Raw genomic sequence first — 18,098 nt, 5'->3', positions numbered from 1 at the left:
GTATTTGTGGGTGAGAACATTAAGCGACTTCCAAGAAACTTTACAATTAATTTCAAATGTTTATGAAACTTTTTCACGTTGACAGCTTCACAAAATGATGAAAGCAAAGAAGTTTATAACTTACTAAATTTTCCCTGTTCACGCAGTAAAACTTCAGCATCAGACATGACATTTTAATTTATTATAAATACATTTGACTTAAAGTCTCCTCACCAAAAAGCAGAAGCATTGAGTCGTCGGTAGGCACACACAAAACAATGGAACCTTGATAGTTTTCAGGCTTATCCTTCGATGAGTCAAAGTAAAATGAAACACACACACACACACACACACACACACACACACACACACACACACACACACACACACACGCCTATGCCCCTATGTGATGCCAGCTAGACTAAAACTATTTTTTGGCAGGTGGACTGGTTGTCGTGGGGGTAATGTTGAGTAGGGTGGGTAGAGGGAGAGGGAGGAAGGAGTCAGGGAGAGGGACTGGAGGTGGGTGGCTAGTGGCGTGAAGGGGCACAGCTCGTTTGCCAGCTAGGAATGAGGGAGAGAGGGCATGTATATGGGCCGGCATAACTGTAGCAGCTGTTGGAAGTGGTAACACTGAAGGCGAGATAGGGATGTCAATTGGGAGGGGTTGAAAGGACAGAGGAATGGGGAAAATGTTGCATGGAGGGTGTGGGGACAGAGGGTTACCTGAGACTGAGACCAAGGTTATTATGGGAGTGAGGGATATCTGCGCAGCTTGGAGAAACTGGTGGTGGAGAGCAGGATCCAGATGGCTCAGGCCGTGAAGCAGCCACTGAAATTGGTCATGTTGTGCTCCACTCCGTGTTGTGCCACCATGAGGTCCACTTTGTTCTTGACAACAGTTTGGTAGTGGCTACTAATGATCCTTGTCACAAGGGTTTGGGAGTGAGATTGGCATAGGGATGGACTATGATGATGTGTAGGTTGGATGGATTACAGAACACCACTTTAGAAAGGGCTGGAAGAGTACTGGTTAAGATGTTCCTCATTTCAGCCCTACACCGAATTTTAAATATGCTGAATTAATCAAAGAGCTACTCTCCTTCTCCTGATCCCTACAGTGGAAACACTTCTTTGCTACTAATACCTCCAACCAAAGCCAACCTAATCCCAACACTGAACATTGCCTCTCCCAGTTCATACCACTACCCAACTACGACCATCCCCCCCCCCCCCCCCCCCAACTATCCCCAGTCAGCGTCTGGGAATACCTTACCTCCAATTTGGTCTACCTAACCTTCCCAAGATCCCTTCCAAAGAACACTGACCTTTCAGCAGAAGGAAAGACAGCCATTTACAACCTCAAAACAGATGCTGACCTAATCATTGCCCCTGCAGGTAGAGGCGCTCTACCACTGTCATGATAGGTCGCAACCGCTGCCTGAAGGAAGGCCTCTGTTGACTGGCTGTCTCCTCCACTACAACTTCTGCCAGATTGATCTCATCCTATAAGTCCAACAGAACCTCCAATCTCTCCTGAAATCTACAGGCCCTTCCAAGAACCTCTCACTTGAATCCACTCCCTACTCACCATAGCACCACCCCACTCACCTACCTTCTAAATGCTCCCCAAAATTCATAAACCCAAAAATCATGGACACCCCATTGTCGGTGGTTATTTTGCTCCCACTGAAGGTATTTCTGCTCTTGTTGACCAACACCTCCAACCAACTGACTGAAACCTAACCTCCCACAACTAAGAAACTAACCACTTCCTTCACTGACTTCCCACATCGGTCCTTCCTGCGAGCAAGTTTTCTTTCTTTTGTGTGCGCCTATTGACAACTCAAAGCTGCTGCTTTGTGGTTAGTGGTTTCCTTTCATCCAAAATTATTTACATTCTACAGGAACTTTCCTGTGACATTTCAATGTATTACTTCTTTACTAGCAACTCCATTAATGACACACTTTGCAAGCAGTATATACACACATAAAAAAAAGTTTTGCGTCACCTCAGTTCTAAGAGTTCCAGAACCCGTACAGAAAATTGGAATACAGATCAACATAAACATCATTTCTGCCCTTTTTATTGCTCATGAAAACCACACATTGCATGTTGTACCACCAAATAGAGAGACCTTCAGAGGTGGTGGTCCAGACTGCTGTACACACTGGTACCTCTAATACCCAGTAGCATGTCCTCTTGCATTGATGCATGCCTGTATTTGTCGTGGCATACTATCCAAAAGCTCATCAAGGCACTGTTGGTCCAGATTGTCCCACTCCTCAACGGCAATTCGGCATAGATCCCTCAGAGTGGTTGGTGGGTCACATTGTCCATAAACAGTCCTTTTCAATCTATCCCCAGCATGTTTGATAGGGTTCATGTCTGGAGAACATGCTGGCCACTTTAGTCTCTAGATAAGTGATGTCGTAATCCCAAAGGAAGTCGTTCACAAGATGTGCATGATAGGGAGTGAATTGTCATCCATGAAGATGAATGCCTTGCCAATATGCTGCCGATATGGTTGCACTGTTGCTCAAAGGATGGCATTCATGTATCGTACAGCTGTTACTGCGACTTCCATGACCACCAGCGGCACATGTCAGCCCGACATAAGGCTACCCCAAAACAGCAGGGAACCTCCATCTTGCTGAACTCGCTGGACAGTGTGTCTAAGGCGTTCAGCCTGACCAGGTTGCCTCCAAACACGTCTCCGACGACTATCTGGTTGAAGGCATAGGCAACACTCATCGGTGAAAAGAACGTGATGCTAATACTGAACGGTGGACGTCAGAAGTCAAGTTGTGCATCATGCAGCCTATCGCGCACAGTTTGAGTTGTAACACGACATTCTGTGGTTGCACGAAACGCACTATTCAACATGGTGGCATTGCTGTCAGGGTTCATCCGAGCCATAATCCGTAGGTAGCGGTCATCCACTGCAGTGTTAGCCCTTGGGGAGCCTGAGCGAGACATGTCATTGACAGTTCCTGTCTATCTGTATTCCTTCATGTCCGAACAACATCGCTTTGGTTCACTCCGAGACGCTTGGACACTTCCCTTGTTGAGAGCCCTTCCTGGCACAAAGTAACAATGCGGACGCGATCGAACTGCAGTATTGACTGTCTAGGCATGGTTGAACTACAGACAACATGAGCCATGTACCCCCTTCCTGGTGGAATGACTAGAACTGATCGGCTGTTGGACCTCCTCTGTCTAATAGGCGCTTTGTTTAATAGGCGCTCATGTATGGTTGTTTACATCTTTGCATGGGATTAGTGACATCTCCGAACAGTCAAAGCGACTGTGTCTGTGATACAATATCTACAGTCAACGTCTATCTTCAGGAGTTCTCGGAACCATGGTGATGCAAACCTTTTTTTGATGCGTGTTCATATATCAATGAATGTACCTGTAAAATTATATTACTGTAGAACACACAGTTCAGGAGATATGACATCATAAACATTTAGATGTGTGAAAAACTTACTTTTACTTAAAATGGAGTGCAAATTACCCAGACTATATTCACCTAGCATCTCATAATTAGAGCATTTAGCGACTTCCAAAAACTTTAAGCATGCTTTCAAACCATTTTTAAACATTCTCACTTGCATGTTTAACATCAAATATTTAACATATTAACTCATCTGTAAGGTAACCAGAACTTTGAAGCTGTTTTTAAACATGGGAGTTCAGTTCTTTAAAGATTCAGGAATTTTTGGTATTGTCTGATGTCCAACAAGTCACACATCACTACCAAAGTATCACACTGATTCCTATGGAAGCAAACCGTACTGTGACTTTAACTGGAATCTACATGGAAGCAAGATTCATCAGAGAACACATTGTGTCTCTGCCACAGTAGGTAACTGGGGCATTATGCACCCAAGTGTCATCTTGCACAATGTAAAATTTAAAGGACAAAATGTACAGTTAAAGTCGTGATGAAGGCCAGCCTTCCACACGACAGTACTATCTGATGAGGGCAGAGAAAGGATAGCAGTACTGCCTGGAACACTCGCAGCATAAATGCAGACCTATACTGAATGTGCTCATGAAGCTGACAATACTGAAGAGGCATTAGAAGCTTGCAGAATACCATCTGTCATACAGCTACAATGACATTTGCTTCTCCATCAGCAACTGAGCTCTGGAATGTCTATACGGTGGTGGACGTGGGGAGTTGTCTCTATTAAACTCATGCTTTGCATCTTTCTTTATTATAGCACACTCTGCTAATGCCATTACAGTAAATTACTTACAGCATTTCAAAAACTACAGAACACTCATGAAGAAGAAAATTTTAAGCATAGGATGATTCAAACACAAAACATGTGGTGCAGAGACTACTTTTAATGACATAAAGTCAGAATCAGATATTATACAGTTACTCTCAGCAACTGAGGCCAAATCATAAAAGTCACAAGGAGCATTGCTAGTATTTCATGCTTCATGCCATTAGATGTGTAACAACTCATATAATTGAAATATGTAGTTTATTAGCAATGCCACATTAACAAGGAACTCAACATATTTATTTTCTTCCTCAAATTATTTTGTGAATTGCCCTGGTTTGCTTTTTAATTATATTCTGGGACATGGCATTAAAAGAATCATTATGAGCTCAAGAAATTGAAGTTCTTACTGAATTTCCTCCACCCATACACAAATTTTGTAGTTTAGTGCCAATATTTTCTCTAATAATACACGAAATGCAAATATATAAAAAGTAATTCTTTATACTGGAAAATACAATATTGCAGTTTTTATGGTTTATCATGAATGAGAATTATAATTTCAACAAATGTGCTATACATACCAAGTGTCTTACTCGTGCCCTTTCCGACTCTGGCGTGAAATCGTGTGACATTGGAATGACTGTTCTATTTTTCGCTAGTACAGCCCTCGAATCTCCAGCATTTGCTACAAATAATTTGCCCAGAATGAACAGGGCAACTAAAGCTGTGCATCCACCTTTCATTCTGTACTTCTTTTTATCCTCCAAAATCATTTGGTCCTGATATTAATGAAAAAAAAAATTACTGAACCAACAATAAACATAGGCATGTGATAACAAACATTTCTCTGTGTTTTAAGTAAAGCTTTATAAAATAACAAAAAAAAAACTTATTTGGGCTATAAGACATGTGCACATTTTCTTCCTGAAAATAAGTGCATGATTAAAATAATGATGAGAAGTAAAACATGAGTATGGTCTACAAGTGATTTCATTTAGACTACTTACAGCCATTATCACACACCAGGCAACAAATAACAATATGCAGAAGTGTAGAACTCATAGCCGCCACAAGATTTAAAGAATGAAGTACAAAATCTAATTATAAACCATATTTCTGTAGCTCGTCCTTGTTTCTTAAATTATTTGATGTTTCAGTATTAAAGAAGTAATAGTATCTTTTTCAACCATATTACATAAAAAACAAAGCTAAAAAACATCTACGGTGGTTGCAGTTAATTTTAGTAATACTGGCACAGAGAAATCAATGCCCCTATAAATATGTGAAAAGTCACAAAATGTGTTAGAGATATAACAGAAATTGACACTTCACTAGTGCACAAAATGAGCCAAACTATAGTGAAACTGGAATATCAGTTTGCAGCCATACATGACAGTATGCTACATATTTAACTCATTTCATTATGTCCATGCAGGAAGTGTTAATTTTGCTTGGACATACAATAATAGCACACACACACACACACACACACACACACACACACACACACACACAAAAGCAATGCCATGTAAGCTTTTGTTAGAAAAGGGTGGGAATGAAAACATATAAAGAGAATCTGGCTTTGGTGAGTAACAGGTACAGATACGACAAATGATCTTGACCCAACACATGGAAACTGGAGGTTTCCATGTTAGCTGAGGAGGAACAGATGTGAATTGTCATTACTGTGATAAAACCATTCCACAAAAATAAAACTGTGCCTTCACCAGCCAATATACCTTGATTATTGGACCATCTTGACATGTGGTACTGTACTGTCGGAACACTGTGCACACTCCAGTGGATAATTAAATGAATTACCCAATTAGGCATAATAATTAACAAAAGTAATTATTTGGAAAACATGGTAATTGATACAGTATTTTATTACACCAAAAATGGTGAAAACTGCGTAACAATTGGAGTGCATATAATGCAGATATTTGTGCTTTAATTCCAAGAGTCTGTCAGAATTTACTGAGGTGGCTGGATGCAAGGGTTCCAGATGGTGCGTTCAGGGGCTGATGTGGCTGGCAGCTCCTAATAGTACCAGTCAGCACAATTGGTAGAGCCAGCATGTGCTGTAAAGGGGAGTAGCAGGTGCACGGATACTGAGAAAGAACCCACAATAAAAGTTAAGACACAGTTTATGAGGGTGGTTACGCCTTCACTTCAGTTCTGGTGGACGAGTCCATCAGTGGACACTGCCCACAGGAAAAATAGTCCACCTTACTTTCTGTTGGGGTGGACTGTAGCAAAGTCAGAGTGTTTGTTAAAGTAACATTTAGAGTTGGTCTCCAGGTCAGTAAACAGTAGAGAATGATATAATTACAAGAAGAGTTAATATCTGGTAAACCATAGTATCTCATGTCACTGCCACCAAGAATTGTGATAAGTGGCACAATGTGCCACTGTTAGGAGAGATCTGGCTTGGCAGCTGAGTGGGAAAGACATCTGTTGAGTATTGCTCTGTTCTGAATGCACAATGAGCTTGCTTTGGGCACATACGGTGATAGTAACATTGTATAAGTAAACTCTCACAAGCAGTGAATTTTAAGACTGTGTCTAAGTATATTTCCGCTGACAACCTGCAGAGGCTTAGACATGAATAGTTAATGAACAAAGCTTATGGCATGTGCAATGTTCACTCCCATGCCTGAAGACAGGTGAGTGCGGTGTACTGGCAAACTCTTAGCTATTTGAGTGTTGTAATACTGCCGTTGCCGATGATCCTTTGGTCGTGACTCACAATTTGTGGAATTTATTTGCTTCGAGAATATAAAATTATTTATTTATGGTTTTCCTGATTATCCTGGTGAGGTGCAAAAACTCCCGTGTGCCAAAGATCATTATTGGCATCTCCCCAACATAGATTAGTTCTGTTGCGGCATTTTCAAAACAAACTCTTATTCTTATTTGAGGCCTATGTACCACCGGTAGCACAAACTCCTCTTTGAGCAAGCTCTGTGAATACTGATAAGTGCCATCTTTGAATTTGTTTCAATGTAATTATGAATGCCCAACCACTTAATCATAGGGCTCTTGGCCTCCACAATGTAGTTCACTTCTACCATAATTTGTTGCTATTCATTCATAGAGATATTAAAATTCCCCAAGTATGGCTGTCTTGAAAACTTAACTGAGCAGAATTTACATTTTGGAGTGCAGTGTATTGATAATTGCACTAGCTGTACGTCTGTTAGGTTTTCAAGGTAGATGAAGTGTGGTTGGCCTATAAGGGCGTAGTACTGGCAGGTAAATCAGTGTCTATATAGTGCCATGCACACCCATAAACTGCCCCTTACTGTAAAAGTGCATTATGTCCCACAGTATGTTGTCAATTAGGGTTTGTCATTCCATATTCTTTCGAAGTTGGCTAACATAATTCTGTTATGTTCTAATGTACTTTCGTTGTGTTCGGCACCATCACTATAGTTAGATTCTTAATAAACATTAATCTGACCACAAGAGGATATCAAAAATGTCACAAACTCTTTAAATCTAGGTCATTAAAGGTTTTCCTACAGGCTTCAGTTTCCTGCATCGTGAAGTATAACCTTGTGAACAAAAGAAACTGAGAAATAGTATGTGTGTGCTCTACTGGTATCAAATTTCCCTCAGACTACATGTGGAACTGAGAGCCAGAGTGGGCCAAATGCAACTTTCTTGAAACAGAGAAAAATTTATCTACAGTTTAGTACATCACATGATTTATTGAATGCATATTATTTGAAATTATTAGTATTATTATGCAAAGTAGACATTGGTGAAACTATACTTGCAGCATGAAACTAAAAAACAAATATCTTGTCTTAAAAATAATAATACAAAGTAATATATATTTCAGACCCTTGGAGATGACCCACTATGGCTCTAAGTTTTTAAAGTCAAACTAGAAAAAGCATATGTGGGTCATCTCCAAACTCACTCTTGCTGTTTAGTTTTCCATCTCCAAATTCTGGAAAAATTGATGAGAAGTTGGTGTAATATAAGGTAACAAAGACATTAGGTCTTCATATTTAGTTTTAGTTATTTTAACTGCTCTTTTATAATCTGGTGGCAGGCACCATGGGAAGGAATAGCGAATGTAGCCTTAACAGTGTTTCTGCCCCTTTTCATTGGTGAAACACCAATAATTTTCCAGCTTTCTATTTCATGTAGTAAAGTGGCATTTAATTTTCATGGGTTCAGATGCTTCAAACATCATCCATTTAATTTGGAACCACTGTGCCTTTCCAACATCTACCGTTTCCTTGCACACTGAAAATTTACATTTTTGTATTATCTTTGATATCAAAAAAGTTGGACTGTTTCTTTTTTTCTGTAAAAGGGTTCTTTGTCCTGCAGTACTTTATGAGATCCACATAATCATCAACTGAAAATAGAGATTGGGCTTTCATTCAGCAGATTCATTACTACTGAAGACCCTGTCATAAGGGAGGAAAGAATAACCTGATTCTACAAATTTTTGATCTGTTATCTTAAACTGAGAGTGGTGGACAAGACAGGTCCACAGTGAAGCTATGTACTGTTTACTGTTTCTTCCACCAAATATGTCAGAATATGTTATTAAATGGTCAGTTTTTGTGTTTACTGAATCGCGGTAAGATAACAGACATGATCCCACTTCGTTGGCACCCCGCTGACGTAATAATTAAGTGAATGTTGCTTATGACCATCTTCTCAATTAGTATTTCCACGTCGAATCTTAATATTCATTACATGAACCATTCCTGAAAAATATGCATTTTACTGGTCAAAATCACCAATGGACCATAATGTACTGTGTACTCATGCCCGGTAATTTGTATTGCACAAACATATGAAACCGCAAGTCACATTTACGACCCCTGTTTTTTGTATGTTTTCACAGATACACATTTCTCACTTGAATTAACATACTCTTGGTCCATGTCTCTTTTCCTTTTTCTAGTATTTTGTACTCACTGATCACTATTTTGCACATGTTTCCTTGTTTCTGTAACTATGTCACCATTTTATTGCATTATGTCAGCCATCTTGAATGTTTACATCACATGATACGAGTCATTTGTTCCGATTGGCTGCTTGGATATGGTCCACTATGGCTTGTAAGGGAATTGGGATTTTATAGAGACTGTTTTCTTTACTCTGTTATTATACTGCATTATGAGGAATTTAGACCAAGCTAACAGTTTTGTGAAACACTTAATTCAGCAAAAAATCCACAGATGGCATCAGCTCCAAAAACATGAAACCTGGATTTGTCCACTCTGGCTCTCAGCTCTTCATATATGGGAACATGCACATTGAGTAAACAGTCTATAATGTATCTGTATTAATTACACAGAACAAACAACAGAAACATAGGCAAGTGAGACTGCGATTGAATGGTGGTGATCTTTCCACTGGTCATATTGTTTACTAAATTGTAAGTGACAAAGACAAATGCATTAACACAACATCCAAAAACTGGCAGAAAAAATCAAGCAGCACTACAGGCAGACAAAATTACTATACTTACCAAGTACAATGAAAAAGAAGGCAAAACACTGAGCATTTGAAACCACGTGTTCGTTTTTCTGCAACTGAAGAGAATATGGAAAAAAGGAAAATGGGGTCAATAAAAGCTAAGTCACGCAGGCCCTTAAATGATGAGAGGGAGGAAAGTGGCAGAATGCTTGTGGTGTTAAATTCTGTCAGACTACAAATAATAATAATTTCTTGTTAAGTTAACAGAGCACTATTTTATAAAAGGCAGTTGAAGAGTTATGAGAGCAAACCAAGGAAAGTCAGACCAAGTCAATACGCAAGAGTGGTTTCCAAGATTGAAAATGAAACTACTGTAAACAAATTTGTCACAATCAAAATTTGGGAACATAGGGGAAACAGTCTGGACAGAAAAAATACAGTAAGATCCTAGGAAAGCAAGAAGGAAGGAAGGGCTGAGAACACAGTGCAGAAAGAGTATGGAACAGCTACAGAACAGGTAATGAAATGAAGGAAAGTGGAGAAGAGGATGAAAACAGCACAGGAGTAGAAGAGTGAATCTAAGACCAAGGGAGTGGCAGGAAAAAGTACTTCTGGAAAGCAAGAGAACTAAAACTGTTCTTTCTTAGACAGCATCACCGCTGCATTGACTTCTCAACCATCTGACTTTTCTCATCTCTCTCTACTGTTTGAATACTGTTTTGAATTATACTGGGTGTCTGCAAATCCCCTCTGACATTTCCAAGAAACATAAATTGGAAATTTTTAGAAATACAGAATCATAGTTTGTTGTAAAACGTTTAGGAGCTCTCAATGTTCTTTTCTTTTTCCTGTGTCCCTTGTTGCACATTTGCGTAGGAGTGCATAAAAATGGCAACAGAGCAGGAGAAGATGCAATGTGTCATATGGTATGTAGAACCCAAATCTGTGGCAATAGTACTGTGGAATTATTGACAAGTATAGGAGGGCACCACTGGCACAATGATTTGGCAGTTCCCCAGTGTCTTCAGCAAGTTGACAGAGTATATGCTGCATTTCAACACAGCCCTCAGAAGTCAATTCGTCATGCATCACACGAATTGCAGTAAGCAATATCAACTGCCAATAAAGTTTTACATAATTGGTTATGTCTTTCTGTGTACAAATTGCATATGGTCCAAGCATTGTAGCCAAATGATCATCATCTACAGTGTGCAGTCATATGTTGCATGCTGACCTCCATAGATGCTGAAAATACTTACACGAAAAAGTGCCCATTTTCAGATGAAGCAATATTTCACATTTTTGGACATGTGACTCACCACAAAATTATGATTTTGAGTTCTAGACATCTATACAGCATATATCTGTGATAGCCCAAAGTTTAATGTTTGGTATGGGCTGAATGTACGATAGGATGATATGCCCATTTACCTTTGAATAGAAAACCATAAAAAGAAATATTTACCTGGACATGCTCCAACAGTTCCTGCTACCACAGAATGAAGAGCTGCCGCCATCCATCTTCCAGCATTGTGATACACCCCCACAATGGAGTTTGAACAAGCGACATGTGATAAATTACACATTTGCTGAGGGCCCCTTATCTCTACCAATGTCAAGCCACTAGATTTCTTTTTGTGGGGTTACGTCAAGAATCGTGCATAGAAAATGTGTCAACGATACTGCTAACCTTTGTGCATGAATTAGTGAAGCAATCAGAACTGTTGATGCTGCAATGCTGACCTGTACATGGGCAGAATTTGAATATTGCCTTGATGTTCTACAAACAACGAGTGCAGCACACACTGAAATTCTGGCATAACAGAAAAAACTTTGAGAGCAACTTAAGATTTTACAACAAATCACGATGCTCTGTCTCTAAGAGTGTCCAAGTTATGGTTTTTCACAATGATAGCTGTGGTATATGCAGAGCTGCACCACTGCATATTCAGCCACCACATTCATGGATACACGCTTTGCGGGCCAGGTAGGGTCCCTTCCTTACCTCAGGAGGTTGTTTGTCAACAGTAGAGTCACTGAGCTGTTTACCTCTAAGCCTCCTGCAGCCAACTAAAGTGTCTGGGGGCACAAACCACACCAATACATGATGCACAGGTTATGGTAAACAGCGCTGGAGTCGCAAGAACCTATTTGTGTCCATGTGACACCCCACCTGTATTCCTCACTGATGGGTACTTAAAGTCACAGCTCAGCCCCTCAATGGCCAGTTCAGCTTTGGATTCTAGACTGATTACCAGCCAGCCTCAAGCCTATGCTTTGTACCACAGTTGCTGCTCAGCCCCTCAACAGCCAGTTCAACTTCAGATTCCAACACAGCTGCTAACCACTCTTGAGCCTACGCTTCAGATCACACTGTTTGCTGCTGCTGCCATCAGACAGTGCCTCCTCATATGTTCACCAGGATTGCAGCCATTTGACACCCATCAGCTGCTCCAGAAGGCCCCGCTTCACTGGAGCTGCTGCTCAACTGTCCAAGAGCCCATTACCTTGTGCGACCATTGTAAACAAACAATTGTTATTCCAATGCACACATCAATGACTACCTCAGTACACCACTTGGCCAAGGACACTCCAACAGTGACACTTTGTGGACACCTTAACATGACTAGGTACTCACAAAAAGCTTTGCATTCCCTAAATATTAGCTAATGTATGTGGGCTTAGATTCAAGGGGACAAGGAATAAGGGAGTAAGCATTATGAAATTAATAACACCTTTACTCTGAAATAAAAACAAAACAATAAATCAAAATAAAGTCAGCCTTTTTGAAGGTGAACATCTCTGAAATCAAGATAGGCTTCGGGTAACGTTAAATACCGTGTTGTTACACCTACTACCCCATCCCCTTACCCTGCTAAACCACCCCTCATTTCCCCCAAACCAACTACTGAACTGTAAAATGCTTGGATCCTCATTGGCATGTTGTCCACAGGGTAACTGGGACAGTGTTGTTCCACCTGAGGGTTCCTGTGACCGCACACTGGAAGTTTCCACCAATTCCAAATGTGCTAAATTGGATTCATGATAGCAGGTACCACAGGCCATTACACTTAGCTGATTCGTGTTCACAATGTGGATGCGATGTACATGGGCATTATCATACCGAATGACAAACACACTACCAAAATGTTGGCTTGACGAGTTAGACAATAAGTAGCGGGATCCTGCCCTAAAATTTCCCTTGGTAATAATGAGACACATCTATCTAGCAACTTATACATGATACTGGCCGAAAACATGACTGACACAACTTGCTGCTGAAACTGTGGAATTCCACATGAGAGTCATCGGTAGCTGGCCACTCCCACACTCTTCTATAATGATCATCAAAAGTCTGACAAACCTGCACTTATCAGTGAAGGTGACCTGTTGCCCACATTATCCATGCACCACAGTGCTGAGAGTTTCATACTGTTGTTAGTAATGGATACCTGGATCATCATAGCCCTTACAGATATCTGACGAAAGGTAGTGTATTCTCCTTGAGGTAGCTATGTGCCTTAATTTGTAAGTAGTGGTTATCGGCTGGTGTTTCTGGTGAGCAATATGAGGCTTATCTTCAATGCTTTGTGTCTCATAATAGGGCTGGATGTGCAAATAACTTCACTGTAGAGTACATTAATTTGGAAGGCAACTTCCTTCATTCACAGCCTTTCTTACTACAAAGTGACAAGTGTGCACACAACTTGAAATGATACTATGAGGCATGTTGATGTACTGAACAGTGCTCACGAGACACATTGTCTGTTTATGACTCAAAACACAGGACACCCTGCTGAACTGCAGTGAGAATGCAAATTTACTTTGCCCTACATTACTCTGGAGGCTGTACATAGCAATTTCCTGTGGTCAAAAAGAGTATGGACAAAGAAACCTCTTGCATGTGAGATCTTAGTAAGGCTCATTTGAAAGTGATATGTTGACAATTATGACAGAAAAATTATTAGCTGCCAATGACTTACCATGTGCATCAAGAGGGTGACTGAAAATGAGTGTCCTGGATTTGTGGAGAGCAGCCTTCTATGGGATGTATGTATTACACTTCACAAAATGGCCACCATTGACATTCAAAAAATATTCAAAACAAACCATTAAGTTGCACCATGAACACCAAATGAAGAATGGTGTGCCACACTCATCACAAAGGTTCACATCATCAAGACTGAAGGCAAACTCTTTTGGAGGTACATACCATGCAAGATGTTCAGCTAGGTATCCACTCTTAAAGAATTCACATAAAATCATACTTGTGTAAAGGGGTGATGAGAACTGATGGAATGTTATGGCACACAACCCAATAACAAACAGCCTGCCCTGGAACATATCATGAAACTGGCTATACTTTAAGAAGTAGCTGCACATAGTGCGATAATGTGTTTTATAGGCACGGAAAAAATAAACATCCACAGGACGAATTTGTCCAATGGTTTCAGGTGGTATGAACTGCAATGTCACACACTTTTCAGGAGGAACAGTTTGCTCTAAAGAAGTGTGATTTTTATATGCAGATCAGGAGTCAAGCAAAAGCAATTTATTTTGACCAGCTGGTGGTCAAAAAGCAGTGCTCATACAAAAGCTGTAGTTCTCTTATGCCCATTTTCCTACTCTTGCTTGCTGTGGCGTAAATATTCCCTACTGCTCATGCAAGATCATGCACATGAGAAGGAATCACAGGGGGTAGAGCACTTCCACTGTTTGCAGAACAATAAAACTTCCCAGCCAATTTACCATCCATATTAACAGTCAGCATAATTGTATATGAATCCGTTAAGGTGATGTTAGTTGATCTTGATACATCTCTCTTGATACCTATATTTCCAGGGTCTCCTTTCATATGCATTTTCTCTTCAAATCCCGATTGGTGAGAGTTAAAAACAAATTCATTACTGAACGACAGGATAAGTTTTTTCATCTCAGCTACAAATTTTTTGGCCAATTCCACAGTTTGCCGTGCATCACCAAGTTGATGCTTTGTATGAAATTTCATTATCTTACATCTTTCGATTCTGTAGCAATGTTTGAAGTTATGCAACCATCCACTGCTTTCCAGGAGATCACTTTAATCTACATCATGTGCAATTTGATGTTCATAATGTAGTAGGTCACTATCATGCACATCCAGTAAACTGTATTGTGCATCCTTGAAATGTACAAACATAGTTTTTGTGACAAGTACCCCTTGTTCTCCCTTGAATATCTGTAGTTTTTCTTATACACTACATGGTTATATTGCTGCAGAATTATTCAAAATCTGTTCATAATCGTTTTTTCACTATGCTGTTGATGACCTTCTATGTACATAATTACATATAGTACCCACTTCTTGGACAATAATTATCCATTACTAGATTTCACTGGACACAGGATTTGTGGCTCCCTGGTTGACAAGGATAATGAAATACATGGCTCAACACCTGTTTCAGTATCACTTTCACTTAATATGCATGTATCAGCATCATTGTACTCCTCATGTACTAAACATATTCAACACCACACATTCCACTCACTCATCTTGCAAAAATGCTAATATTTCATCTGCCACTTCCTTCTCACTCTGTGAAATTCCTTGGGTTATTTTATGGTGAAATGTCAACTTCAGCAATTGTTGTTGTAGATATAATGCAATGTTTGCTTTGTTTATCATTGCTATTACTCTGCTTTGTATCAACACCTCTAGCACTGTAGCGTTCCTGTCAGTTACTTGTCGACTACGCATTTCAACTACACTCCATAGCCTCACACTGCGCTCACCATTGGGTACCTCCAGTCCTGCCCCCTGTTGCCATTAGCAGCCAATACAGTGGTTGCAAGGTAGACAATCTGCCGGAAGAACGAGCTAGACAATCGGCCAGAAGAACAAGCCACTGGTTCTGAAATCTTGCGTAATTATAACCTCCTTTCATGTGCTTTTCTGCCACCACTTGGTGAGTAGGTTTATCTATCCAATTACATTATATTGTCAAAAATTGATTGTTTTCATTGAAAAATTTAAATGTTATTTTGAAGTGAAAAGTGGCATAACTTGCTAGTTATGGTTCACTCACAAACTGGTTGGTTCAAATGGCTCTGAGCACTAAGCGACTTAACTGCTGAGGTCATCAGTCGCCTAGAACTTAGAACTAATTAAACCTAAATAACCGAAGGACATCGCACACATCCATGCCCGAGGCAGGATTCGAACCTGCGACCATAGCGGTCGCTCGGTTCCAGACTGTAGCGCCCAGAACCGCACGGCCACTCCGGCCGGCTCACAAACTGGAAAACTTGTTCTATTTAAGAACACAAAATGGAAAACTTGTTCTATTTAAGAACATCTGTGTCAAAAGTATCATCATCTTTATTTCAAAAACATTCCTAGCTCATAACAACTAAAATTAGGGAACTTGGAGGACATGTAGAAAAATCTGTGTCTTTAATTGTTCTATCCATGCAGCAACCACAAATCAAATAGGAAAATGTGTGGGGGTGAGGCTATTAATAGTACCAATTGCCACCACCCGAACACAATGCTAAGCATCTTACTTTAATGGAGGACTGATACAATGACTGATCAACACGCACAGCACGTGCCTGTGCACACACACAATGATTAAGGGCTGCAGAAACAGTTGCTCTGATTTAGGTTAGTGTTTGACAATCAGTTAACAGGGATTTTACTTGGCTTTGGGGGGAGATATTCTTTGAAGTAATCATCAAATTAATCAAGTGGAATATCATCAAATTTTCATGACGTAGTAATCATTCTTACTGAGGATGTACATTGTATCAAATTCCTACAAGAAAGAACCATTATTAGTGATAATACAAACACTTTATTAGCAAATTGTCCAATATTTATGGCAGTATGACTTCACATGCATTCTAAGAATATTTTGAAAATATTGAAATGTAGCTGTATTAACGGATCTTATCACAGCATATGACATAATACTAATAAAAGAAAAACTTATCAATTTTTGTAGCATTTCTATGCTCTTCTCATTAATTATCATTAACTTCTTCATCAAGAGCTGTCACATAAAGCAGCAGTTACACAGCAGTCAGTAAAACACACTTACAAATGCAAAATAATGTTTACACATGACATATTCATAGACTTAGTGTTTACTTTTGGTGATTTTACAGAAGAACAGTCATGCAAATAAAGAAATCAACGTTTTTCCTATTGAACAATACTCAAATATTTACGCAGGTACAAAGAGACTGGATAGACAAGTGAGGAAAAAAGCTTCAACAAACAACGCTTTGAACTGAAAACAACAACAGAAGATATTCAAGGCAAATGCTCTCAGATATTAATTAGGTTTGGATGTGCAAATCTGTCAACATGCAACAGGTTTACTAAACCAGTACAAATGACAACTTTCTTTAAACTACATTGCTTCCCTTTACTGTCACAATTTTTTCTCTGATTACTGAATATTTGCTTCCATTGCTTGAAAAGTGCATTATACGGTACTTAAAAACACAGCCTGGATCACTATTTTTAATTAATGATCCAGACAACGTTTTTCATTCATTATACCAATGGAGATCACAACTTCCAGAGACATGTCATCAATTATGAATTGCACTGTATGATGCAAAGTCCTTTATTCCACACCCCGTTCTACTTTCCTCATGTAGCTTTACAAAGGATTCATCCTTTTCTTAATTGTTACCACTTTTCTACAAATTTCTCCTTTTTCTCATTTGATCTTTAATACAACACATCATTGTCAAAGAAGTCTCAAAATAGATTTGATGCAACTGTTGGTCTTTTATCAAAGTACAAATCTAGTCCAAGGGCACTCTGAAAACAATACACATGAAATCCTGGCACATACATTCTTAGTCTCAATTCTCTAATACCTTCAATCTTCTACACATACTGTCCAGAAACCCTTCCACTGTTGCAGTCTGGTCTGGAATGCTTCCAACAGAACTGGTCTCAGCAAATGGATTGAAACTGGGTATGATATACCTCCATGTGTCACAGACTTTTGACTTTCTTTTTATTCAGGGAGAGACAGAGATCAGAGGGCAAAATATCCACAGAATTTAGATACTAATAAATAAGCAGAATATTGTTATCCATGCTGTACTGCACGATCACAGGAGTGGTGTGAACTATGTATCATGTACAGAGTGCATAGTGTTCTGTGCAGCCATCATCTTTCTAATGCTAAATCAGCCTAAATCAGTGAATTTTAAACACTGTAAAGGCACTGAAAGCAATACTGTGCTCCTGTTTTTGTGTTTTGATCTATACAATGAGAGTATAAAAAACTGGAGCAATCTCGGAGACACCAATGAATGTGTTATATGAGGCTATACATACAAGAGCAGGCACAACACATCAGTGCATTGGATATGTAAATGAGTAAATGGAAAGAACTCAGTGACTTTGAACATCAGTGAAG

At 39.6% G+C, this 18,098-nt stretch overlaps 1 protein-coding gene across 2 annotated transcripts in view; it reads right to left on the bottom strand.

Annotated features, from left to right (window-relative positions):
• LOC124556551 (protein phosphatase 1H) overlaps positions 1-18,098 on the bottom strand; it is a 174,008-nt gene that overhangs the window by 57,815 nt on the left and 98,095 nt on the right. For both annotated transcript variants that reach the window (XM_047130509.1, XM_047130510.1), the window contains exon 4: positions 4,806-5,003. In XM_047130509.1, coding sequence (XP_046986465.1) covers positions 4,806-5,003 — 198 coding nt within the window. The remainder of the gene's footprint in view (positions 1-4,805; positions 5,004-18,098) is intronic.

The sequence above is a fragment of the Schistocerca americana genome, chromosome X, assembly GCF_021461395.2.
Source record: "Schistocerca americana isolate TAMUIC-IGC-003095 chromosome X, iqSchAmer2.1, whole genome shotgun sequence".
NCBI lineage: Eukaryota > Metazoa > Arthropoda > Insecta > Orthoptera > Acrididae > Schistocerca > Schistocerca americana.
Note: the sequence above shows the minus strand (reverse complement) of the source record. Positions and strands in the feature narration are given on the sequence as shown.